The sequence below is a fragment of the Schistocerca gregaria genome, chromosome 4, assembly GCF_023897955.1.
Source record: "Schistocerca gregaria isolate iqSchGreg1 chromosome 4, iqSchGreg1.2, whole genome shotgun sequence".
Classification (NCBI taxonomy): Eukaryota; Metazoa; Arthropoda; class Insecta; order Orthoptera; family Acrididae; genus Schistocerca; species Schistocerca gregaria.
In genome coordinates this window covers 160,951,347-160,963,543 of record NC_064923.1, presented here as the reverse complement: position 1 = coordinate 160,963,543, position 12,197 = coordinate 160,951,347, and the positions used below count along the sequence as shown (strand labels likewise).

Genomic DNA, 12,197 nt, shown 5'->3' with positions numbered 1-12,197 from the left:
ATTTTTTTTACAAAAAACATTTTATCCGTGTTTAGATGAATGCAGGTTCAGTCTATAGACAAGTTTATCATCACTGGTTTTTCAAAAAGGAAGTTGAGACAAAAGTTGTATGGAAACCTTTCAGCATGGCAGATTCTCTTGCATTGGAGGAAGCTTTTACTTCATGTAAGTACTGCATCATGGACAACTTTACCTTAGTAGCACAGGAAAAGCTTTTACCCTGCTGTTGTTAAGTGTTTGCTTAATTCATAGTAAAATGATGACTACAAGGAGTTCCTTATTTGTAGGAGAGGAGAAGCCTTATGAACAAGAAAAAGCAGGTGTTATACAGGATTTAAAGTCTCAAATTATTTAATTAAAAAGCAGCTGCCACTAATGATGAAGAAAATAAAAAATAACTGTATATAGAATAAAATAATTATTTAAAATAACTGTCTTCAAACATGAGCCCACAGGTAGTGAACAGAAGGTTTGAATATATCAAGCAGTGGAAAACCTGGGATGGAATAACTAAGTGGCAGACAGGCACATTGAATAGAGTGTTGGTCCAGAGCACCCAGAGATTATAGATCCTGCATGTGCATCCGCCCCCCCCCCCCCTCCCCCCCTTGTGGGCATTGAGTGTTCGATGGGTTGGCAAAAACTGTGGTAGCCTACTCTGACAAGAAGATCACTGCAGGAAGAAGCAAGACAGATGCTTGCTGTAAACTCTTTATTGCTTCAACAAGCTACAGCAGTTACAGGTGCATTCTCTCATCCACTGGCGCAGCCTGGCATCATCCCATGCCCCCTCTGCTTGCCTGACACAGTCAGGCATCGATCTTGCAGTCCATGGTGGCAGCAAGTGGTGTCATGAGGACGGCAGTAGCTGCTGCCCCAACAGTGCCGAGGCCTTGCGAGGTAGGCATAACTAGGTAGTGCTGCATCAGGTGAGGCGACCTGGAGGTGTTACGCTGCTGGTAGGCAGTTGTGTTGCACTCAGTGGAAGTGAGTGTCAGGCACTGGCAGGTGCTCAGTGACTAGGACACCAGTTCATCCCTCGACCCATCTGATAGTGGCAGGACCCCCAGCAGGCCTTCCTTGCGGGTTTGCGGATGAATGTTGATGGCCTTCTGCCTGACTCGAAGCCCAGCTTTTGCAAAATAACTAGCCTGGCCGGACTGACAGCTTTTATACATGACAGAGCAGGTCTTGTAGCTGAGGTCATGCACACATGACCTGGCGAGCACTACCGAAATGTCCCAGAATGCCAGTTATTGCTGCAGCCCTTGTCGTAGTTGCAGAACAGCAGGCATGGCGTGAGTTGCCTGAATTTCAGAATGGAGTCCTGGCTCAATCCCACTCCACTACACTTGTCCCCTCTTGTAATAACTCGGTCCATGGAATTCCTGCTTAAAGTCTTGCTGAAATGGAGGAGCTATTATGTGTACAATTTACACTTTTCAATCTGTTACATTCAAATACAAGTCAAGAGAACAAATTCTAGATTAGCTGCTGTATATCTTTACTTTTCATTCCCCTCTTTATATTTACACTGTTTACAACATTCCACTTACCTGGGCTCAGCAACTGTGTCTTTGCTTCTTGATTTATGTGCATCTCATTTCCATTTGTTGTTGTTGTTGTTGTTGTTGTTGTCTTCAGTCCTGAGACTGGTTTGATGCAGCTCTCCATGCTACTCTATCCTGTGCAAGCTGCTTCATCTCCCAGTACCTACTGCAACCTACATCCTTCTGAATCTGCTTAGTGTACTCATCTCTCGGTCTCCCTCTACGATTTTTACCCTCCACGCTGCCCTCCAATGCTAAATTTGTGATCCCTTGATGCCTCAAAACATGTCCTACCAACCGATCCCTTCTTCTAGTCAAGTTGTGCCACAAACTTCTCTTCTCCCCAATCCTATTCAATAGCTCCTCATTAGTTACGTGATCTATCCACCTTATCTTCAGTATTCTTCTGTAGCACCACATTTCGAAAGCTTCTATTCTCTTCTTGTCCAAACTAGTAATCATCCATGTTTCACTTCCATACATGGCTACACTCCAAACAAATACTTTCAGAAACGACTTCCTGATACATAAATCTATATTCGATGTTAACAAATTTCTCTTCTTCAGAAACGCTTTCCTTGCCATTGCCAGTCTACATTTTATATCCTCTCTACTTCGACCATCATCAGTTATTTTACTTCCTAAATAGCAAAACTCCTTTACTACTTTAAGTGTCTCATTTCCTAATCTAATTCCATCAGCATCACCCGATTTAATTTGACTACATCCCATTATCCTCGTTTTGCTTTTGTTAATGTTCATCTTATATCCTCCTTTCAAGACACTGTCCATTCCGTTCAACTGCTCTTCCAAGTCCTTTGCCGTCTCTGACAGAATTACAATGTCATCGGCGAACCTCAAAGTTTTTACTTCGTCTCCATGAATTTTAATACCTACTCCAAATTTTTCTTTTGTTTCCTTTACTGCTTGCTCAATATACAGATTGAATAACATCGGGGAGAGGCTACAACCCTGTCTCACTCCTTTCCCAACCACTGCTTCCCTTTCATGCCCCTCGACTCTTATTACTGCCATCTGGTTTCTGTACAAATTATAAATAGCCTTTCGCTCCCTGTATTTTACCCCTGCCACCTTCAGAATTTGAAAGAGAGTATTCCAGTCAACATTGTCAAAAGCTTTCTCTATGTCTACAAATGCTAGAAACGTAGGTTTGCCTTTTCTTAATCTTTCTTCTAAGATAACTCGTAAGGTCAGTATTGCCTCACGTGTTCCAACATTTCGACGGAATCCAAACTGATCTTCCCCGAGGTCTGCATCTACCAGTTTTTCCATTCGTCTATAAAGAATTCGCGTTAGTATTTTGCAGCCGTGGCTTATTAAACTGATAGTTCAGTAATTTTCACATCTGTCAGCACCTGCTTTCTTTGGGATTGGAATTATTATATTCTTCTTGAAGTCTGAGGGTATTTCGCCTGTCTCATACATCTTGCTCACCAGCTGGTAGAGTTTTGTCATGACTGGCTCTCCCATGGCCGTCAGTAGTTCTAATGGAATGTTGTCTACTCCGGGGGGCCTTGTTTCGACTCGGGTCTTTCAGTGCCCTGTCAAACTCTTCACGCAGTATCGTATCTCCAATTTCGTCTTCATCTACATCCTCTTCCATTTCCATAATGTTGTCCTCAAGTACATCGCCCTTGTATAAACCTTCCATATACTCCTTCCACCTTTCTGCCTTCCCTTCTTTGCATAGAACTGGGCTGCCATCTGAGCTCTTGATATTCATACACGTGGTTCTCTTCTCTCCAAAGGTCTCTTTAATTTTCCTGTAGGCAGTATCTATCTTACCCCTAGTGAGATAAGCTTCTACATCCTTACATTTGTCCTCTAGCCATCCCTGTTTAGCCATTTTGCACTTCCTGTCGATGTTATTTTTGAGACGTTTGTATTCCTTTTTGCCTGCTTCATTTACTGCATTTTTATATTATCTCCTTTCATCAATTAAATTCAATATTTCTTCTGTTACCCAAGGATTTCTAGCAGCCCTCGCCTTTGTACCTACTTTATCCTCTGCTGCCTTCACTACTACATCCCTCAGAGCTACTCATTCTTCTTCTACTGTATTTCTTTCCCCTGTTCCTGTCAATTGTTCCCTTATGCTCTCTCTGAAACTCTGTACAACCTCTGGTTCTTTCAGTTTATCCAGGTCCCATCTCCTTAATTTCTCACATTTTTGCAGTTTCTTCAGTTTTAATCTACAGGTCATAACCAATAGATTGTGGTCAGAGTCCACATCTGCCCCTGGAAATGTCTTACAACTTAAAACCTGGTTCCTAAATCTCTGTCTTACCATTATATAATCTATCTGATACCTTTTAGTATCTCCAGGGTTCTTCCACGTATACAACCTTCTTTCATGATTCTTAAACCAAGTGTTAGCTATGATTAAGTTGTGCTCTGTGCAAAATTCTACTAGGCGGCTTCCTCTTTCATTTCTTAGCCCCAATCCATATTCACCTACTATGTTTCCTTCTCTCCCTTTTCCTACACTCGAATTCCAGTCACCCATTACTATTAAATTTTCGTCTCCCTTCACTATCTGAATAATTTCTTTTATTTCATCATACATTTCTTCAATTCCTTCATCATCTGCAGAGCTAGTTGGCATATAAACTTGTACTACTGTAGTAGGTGTGGGCTTCGTATCTATCTTGGCCACAATAATGCGTTCACTATGCTGTTTGTAGTAGCTTACCCGCATTCCTATTTTCCTATTCATTATTAAAGCTACTCCTGCATTACCCCTATTTGATTTTGTGTTTATAACCCTGTAGTCACCTGACCAGAAGTCTTGTTCCTCCTGCCACCGAACTTCACTAATTCCCACTATATCTAACTTTAACCTATCCATTTCCCTTTTTAAATTTTCTAACCTACCTGCCCGATTAAGGGATCTGACATTCCACGCTCCGATCCGTAGAACGCCAGTTTTCTTTCTCCTGATAACGACATCCTCCTGAGTAGTCCCCGCCCGGAGATCCGAATGGGGGACTATTTTACCTCCGGAATATTTTACCCAAGAGGATGCCATCATCATTTAATCATACAGTAAAGCTGCATGTCCTCGGGAAAAATTACGGCTGTAGTTTCCCGTTGCTTTCAGCCGTTCGCAGTACCAGCACAGCAAGGCCGTTTTGGTTAATGTTGCAAGGCCAGATCAGTCAATCATCCAGACTGTTGCCCCTGCAACTACTGAAAAGGCTGCTGCCCCTCTTCAGGAACCACATGTTTGTCTGGCCTCTCAACAGATACCCCTCCGTTGTGGTTGCACCTACGGTACGGCCATCTGTATCGCTGAGGCACGCAAGCCTCCCCACCAACGGCAAGGTCCATGGTTCATGGGGGGAGGTCATTTCCATTATTCACACTTAAATCCCTTTCTGTGGTCCTCTTGCTGATCTCTGCAGCACTCATCAAGCTGCCTCACCGAGGAGCCAGTAAACCTCTTTTAATCTTTAGCTGTGACTTGTCCATTTTTTGCAGCAGTGCAAAACTGTCTTATAGGAATAAGGGTGTAGGAATCTAGGAGGCATTGTAATGCTACTCTTTCCCAGGTAATAGTACTCATATGCTAATGTTACTAACTTTCCATAAATACATGGCGAATGCATTCACCTAATATGTAAGAAAAATACGAATAAGTTCTCATGTATACTGTTGGGTCATGCCCTACATTATCCTACACCAACAGTATTACACGCTCAAAATCAAAATCAGGTGCTTCTAGACCTGTAAGAACTTGCAGATCTGTATGCATACTAACTGTTGCCTTATCAATCTGAAATAAGGAAAACTGTTTACAAAAGATGAGAGTCTGTAGTAGCATGGCTGCGACTGCATTTTCAGACATAATGACTAGAGCACTATCACAATACCATGTACTAACTTCATCAGACTCAGAATACTTCAGTAATATGCACAATACCTCATAATCTACCATAATACAACATAATCATGACCCTAACACATTGTTTTCACATCAAATCCTCAATATTTCATAATAAATCTCAATATCTCAACTCAAAATTACCTCTCGAGAAAGTAGTCCAGTGTATCACACTCCATGAGCTCCGGGATATCACTGACAGACTCCCTGGGTCACAGTCGCTTTTCAGTTGTCCTCCTGGTGCCCTTGGTGCACCCGTGATACCTCAATAAAATTTCACTAGTACCCAATACATTCTCCCATGATGTCATTTCTCTGGCTAGGACAAATTTCGTAGGTGGATTTTTTGCTGTCACACTCTCTGTATCCTGAAGGACCTCGAGTGGTTTAGTGATCATGTAATATTTAACAGTCGTCTCACATGCATGTAGAATCTGTCTATTGCTGTTTAGAGTCAGTGTCGCAAAGACTGGAAACCCTAACTATTCAATATTCTGGCATCACAGTTAGTCATTCAGGCAGTGTTAGTTTGTTTGTAGGTACAACTAGAAGCATGGAAAAATGCAAAGAATTCTTGGCTAATGTGAGACTTATCTGTTTTACATGCATTGTGGGAGGGAAAGTCAGTCTGCCATTGATAGAGACTTTGGCTTATCACGACTACTATAAGTGTGTGTGTCAATGGCAAAAACAGGAAACCAGGTGAGCTGGTGGAGTGGTTAGCACACTGGAGTTGCATTTGGGAGGACGACAATTAAAAAGCATGTCCAGCCATCCAGATTTAGGTTTTCTGTGATTCCCCTAAATTACTTCAGGCAATTGCTGGGATGGTTCTTTTGAAAGGGCACAGCTGATTTCCTTCCCTATCCTTCCCTCATCTGAGCTTGTGCTCCATCTCTAATGAACTCGTCAACGGTACAATAAACTCTGTGAAAGTCAGGTCGTCCTCAAAAAAATGACAACAAGGGAGAACAGAATGAGTTGTAAGCAGTAGGCTGCTGATCCAAGAGAATCATCTTAACAGGTTAGGGATGTTTCGAACAGCATCATGGACTGGACCTACATGTGTCTAATGAAAAATGTTGCCTAGTAGCAGGTGATTTAAATGGTAGACAACCATTACGTAAACCACTCGTAAATTCAAAAAATAATAACCAGGATAGAGTTTGCAAAGAAACATCAAACTTATAATGCTACAGATTTTATGGAGTAACAAAAGTGAAATTAGTATACTTTCTTCTGATTGTGTGCAGTGTATACTGTTGTAATTTGGACACATAACATGACCAAGAATGTTAGTACAACTTTATTAGATTGTGGCATGTACATCAATCACCATAAAATACACTGAACACAATAAGATAAGGCAAATGTTTACAAGCTGTAATAACATGATAACTGAGCTCGTGCATAATGCGGCAGGTTTTAAATAGGCACTTGCCTGTGGCGGGCTCTATCGGAAGTTCATGGTATTGCTCTTTCGCGGCACACTCTTGCAGAAGACAACACACTGCTAATGTGTGCGACTTTAAAGTGTGTGCTCATTACTTCATATATGTTGACCAAAAACCCAAAGGTACAACAAAAAGTACTGAGTACTGACCCCTAAGCATGCTGGCAGCAGCACCATGCTGTGGGGCCATCTTTCTTGGCGTTATTTTCATCTTACAGTCCAAATAGAAGGAAAAATGGATTGTTTACTGTACAATGTCATTTCAGAAAAGAATATGGTGCATATGGGAGAAGGCATATGCCACATAATTGGATATTTCAGCAGTATGCTAATTCAAAATACACTTTTGGCTATTTAAAAAAAATCTCTTCAGATGAAAAAAATCAATCTTTTGGTGTGGGCAAGCCAGAGCCTGGGTGTAAATCCAATTAAATACCTTTGGGATGCATTGGATTGACATCATTGATATCTTTCACATAGAAGCTTCACAAAACAGGATCTGTTTCCTGCTGCCCTATTTGATGAATGTCAAAATTCCCACTTAATCTATTATAGAATCTTGTGAATTCAGTGCCAGATACATGTGCAGCTGTAAGCAATGTCAGTGGGTATACATTGAAATACTGATATTCCAAAATATTCCTCATATTCCAAAATAGTTTTGTTTGATTCGTATGTCCTTAGACCTACAAATTACTTTTGAGCCAGAAGAATTGTCATTTTTTGTTTTGATGTCAAATAACTGTTTAAACTGAATGCAGTTGTGCATTAAATGGATTACAATTACGTACTTCTCAATTATCTGCTGCTAGTTTTTTCTAGTAACACTTACTTTTAGTAATTGTATATAATGCTTTCTTTGAAATACTTTTGGGCACTCCTGTACCTCAACTAACAGCTATTCTATTTCCTCATACACTCTCTGCTGTTTACAACACTCACTCACAACCTACCTCTGTTGTAAGTTTGCACCACTACTTCTACACAAATCACTGTTTGCATGAGAGGTACACACTCCACAAAATTATTAACATATTGCAGTACTCAACAATGCGAGCAGAAAATTTTGTCTCACAGTTCCTTTAAACTTTTGCCTCATCTCTTTTACACTTACTTGTAATCCTTTCTTATAAATGCAACACAAACTTAAACATAACTGTAATGTACATGTACATCTATCCTCAGTAACTAACAAGAAAAAACAGAAGTTCATTTACGTTTTGCACTCCAGTACATATGGACATATCACACACACTACTACAGACTGCTAAATTACTGCTTCTCTACTTACAGCAAACTATGCCTACGGTCACGTACTACCTGACTTACACTTCCCAGGCACCTATGGCCTTCCTCATCTCAACCACGCGCTTTCTCCGCGTTGCCTGCTAAAATACCTTTTCCTTCAACATATTCAGCACACCACACTGTGTGATTTAGTGCATGAGGCCTTATGGCCTGGTAGGTTATGTTGCATATGTACAACCATTCTCATTGACTCATTCCTTGGGCCTCTCCAAGGTACTAGCACTGAATTTATACCAAACATATTGTAAAACAGAATAGTGGGAAGAGTATAAATCCAGGAACAATAGATTCAATGATCCACAGTTGGTTATAAAATGCACATGCACATGCTGTTGCTCACTTGCATTGCTGATGATCATAGCATCTTTGTCAGTTCTGCTTCTTACTCCAAATGTAGTAGGTTTGGGGTGCAATTACTGCTACGGGGAGAGGGATGGAGTGTGGAAAAGCCATTATTTTGGTTGTGTAGATGATGGGATTCTTCCGCTCTGAGTGTTGGCATGTTGATGGCTTGGCAAGGGCTGTGGGTACCCAGCATGAGGAGAAGGTGGCTGTTCAAGACAATCAGGTTTCACAGAAATTGTTTACTACGAGCTACAGTCAGCAGCAGCTATCACAGGTGCTCATTCTCATCTTGTTGTGTGGTCTTCAGTTGTCTCGTGTCTCCCTGGTTCCCTGACTTGGTCATGCATTTGCAGCAGCGGCAAGAGGACAACAGTAGGTGCTGTCCTCGCAGTTCCAAAGCCGTGCAAGATAGATATGCCTATACAGTGCTACGTCACATGGGGCAGCCTGGTGTTGGTGGGTGTCTGTGCCAGACCCAGGTGAGGCAAGTGCCAGGTGCTGGCAGGTGCCCAGTGGCCTGGTGCCTAGGAGGGTAATGATTTGTCCCTTGGCCAGTCCGGCAATGGCAGGATCCCTGGGTGGTGGTCCTCGTGGGAAGGGGGAAGAACATGATGGTCTCACAGCAGAAACCAGCACACAGTAGACACCAATTTGAAGCCCGCCTTGTGGCTGAGCAGTTCTAGGCACTTCAGTCTGGAACCGCATGACCGCTACGGTCGCAGGTTCGAATCCTGCCTCGGGCATGGATGTGTGTGATATCCTTAGGTTAGTTAGGTTTAAGTAGTTCTAAGTTCTAGGGGACTGATAACCTCAGATGTTAAGTCCCATAATGCTCAGAGCCATTTGAACTATTTTGAAGCCCGCCTTCTCAACTTGTCCTCCAGGCTTCATGGCTAGCTTTTATACACAATAAGGTAGGCCTTTTTGTGGCTGAGGTCATGTATATGGCACTCAGTGCCGTAAAAATATTTTGAAATGTTAGTTACTGCCACAGCATCTGAGTTTTAGTTGTAGGGCTGCCAACATGCCAACTGAACCAGCAGACGTCCCAACCACATAGATTTCAGCATGTTCAATCCCGTGCCACTACTCATGTGTGAATGTGTGTGTGTGTGTTTTGTCTACATCTGATGAAGGACTTATTCCAATAGTTAAATGGTATCTAGTGGTCTTCAGTCAGTGTGCTTGTCTGCCACTCAGTGCCTCCTCTATGTGGTAAGTAACCATATGCCCTTTTCACCATGTGGAAATAAGTGTAAATTTAACCATAACTAATGGTGATAGCTGACAATTTTAACTGTGTAAACTGTGCTTTAGACATGGATTTGTAGACAATGAAAAGGCCACGGATGGTTTCACATTCATAATTTACATCGGAAAATTTTTACAGTTACACTGGGAACAAACGGAGAAGTTTACAGTTGTATCTGGTTATGGTGGCATTTCAGTTATGATGTACAGTTGGTTTTATGGATAGGTAAGTGAAAAGATGAATAAGTAAGGTCACAGAAATACAGTGAAAGATCTTTCTAACTGTCACCTTACTTTCAGCTTTTGTTTAATAAATTACGGGTTTCAAGGTTTTGTTGTATTTGATAATGGGATCATGCACTTCACTGCAGCCATTTAAATAAAGTGTTAGAGCAAAGTAACTGTTGGAAATATTTGTCTTCATGTTCCACAGTAATTCAGCTGCAGTCCCAAATATAGTATGTTTATAAATGAAATGTGCAGTTTAAAAAATTAACAGTAAATACATTTATTCATTTATGTGGGCAAACCTTTCAGCATGAGCAGCGGTAACTTTCAAAGTTTTTGATGTGTTACGGACTGTTCGCTTGTCATGCTTACTGCTCAGGCATAGCATCTGTTTCCAAGACAGCATCACAAGAGCAAAAGGCTTTCTGTGTACGCCATTTTGAGGTGTCTAGATTTATGGTTACAATGTAGTGTGAGTTTCATGCATGGGTTAAGAAAGACCCACCGCACAAGAATAACTTAGATAGGTGGATCCAACAGTTAGTGGCAGCTTGATGTCTTTGAAGGGGAAAACTCCTGGTCAACACTGTGTGTCTGCTGCAGATGTAGAAAGAGTGCATGGGGTGTTTCACTAAAATACCTCATGTGTCACTTAGTAAAGCAAGCAGGGAATTGATCATGCCAAATATTATTGTGCGGAAGGTTTTGCGTAAGTCACTATGTTTTAAAGTGGGATTAGTGCAGGCCATCGGATAAAGTGAAAAGGTATGACTTTTGTGAAGAGCTGCAGTTAAAAATGGAGGATGGCAGTTTTGTAGAAAGGCTCATCTTCTGTTATAGAGCCACTTTCCATGTAAGTGGAAGGTGAACTCGCATAGTGCCCATATCCAACGAAGTGATAAACCATATGCACTGATAGAGCATCAACATGACTCTCAAAAAGTGAAAGTTTTCTGTGCAGTGTCCTGTGATGGAGTGCATCCCATTATTCTTCAAACATCAAATGGTGAAGAGCAACTCATTTCAAGATGTGTTGGAAGCCAGATTGTTGGTCCAGCTGAACACTAGTTGTGACAATTACATTTTGCAACTTTACGGTGCTCCATCCCATTTTAACAGAAATATACAAGAGCTTGTCAGTCATTTTCTTCAGCAATGCAGATTGGGCATGCTGTAACAGACAACCAATTTCTACCCTGACCGCCCTGTTTGCTGGATTTAAAACCCTTTCTATGGGGCTTTGTGGAAGACTGCATTTATGTACTGCAGTGTCTGTGTCCCTTGAGGAAGCGTGTAATCGGATAAAGCATGCATTGCAGACCATCGTGCAGGACATGCTACACCGAGTACAGAAAACATTTGGTTTCCATGTAGACGTGTGTTATGTGACCAAGGGTGCACATATTGAAGGAGAGTGATTAATGTATCAAAAACGTGGACAGTTGCCACTTTCAATGCTTTAAGATTTGCCCCTATAAGTTAATAAATAGATTTATTATTAATTTTGAAAGCACACCATTTATTTATAAACACACTGTGTACACAAAGTATAATATAAATAAGATGTCTTAAAAAGCTGCTCTAATTGAATTCTCCATTGTTACTTTGCCCAAATCTGATAAGACTAAAAAGGAATATTTGTTGATGCTCTGCAAACTGTGAGGATATTACTGCAGAAATCAGGAAAGTGTTTTGTTCACCCTCTTTACCCTTTTTTCATTAAATGCAAAGAATAAGGACATAGCAATCACAATAATAACAACTACTTTTTTTCAGCTGATCTTTCACCAGAGACAGTGGTATCAACAGATGGAGGCCGATATGATGTCAACATTTTGAGGCGGCAGAAAATGGCTGTTTACTGGGAAGAAAACCCCACGGAAGTCCGTCGTTGTTCATGGTTTTCAAAGGGCTCTCTCGATAGTAGATATATACCATACGATGAAAATGTTTCTGCGAGGTTGGAAGAAGAGTATAAACTAGCTACAGTGACAAACAGCTGGCACCATCGTGTGGAATTATCGAATGGGGAGCATATTATTTTTCATGGGCCTAATGTAATGGTTCAGTTTCCTCAAGCTACATCACCTGATGCTTGGGGCAACACACCTGTTAGTATAAAATTTCTGTGTTTTGTGCTGTTTCTGGAACCTCCTTT

At 41.3% G+C, this 12,197-nt stretch overlaps 1 protein-coding gene across 2 annotated transcripts in view; it reads left to right on the top strand.

Annotated features, from left to right (window-relative positions):
* The window catches only part of LOC126365914 (phospholipase DDHD2), a 213,888-nt gene that overhangs the window by 129,517 nt on the left and 72,174 nt on the right, over positions 1 to 12,197 (top strand). For both annotated transcript variants that reach the window (XM_050008651.1, XM_050008652.1), the window contains exons 4-5: positions 36 to 165; positions 11,816 to 12,150. In XM_050008651.1, coding sequence (XP_049864608.1) covers positions 36 to 165; positions 11,816 to 12,150 — 465 coding nt within the window. The remainder of the gene's footprint in view (positions 1 to 35; positions 166 to 11,815; positions 12,151 to 12,197) is intronic.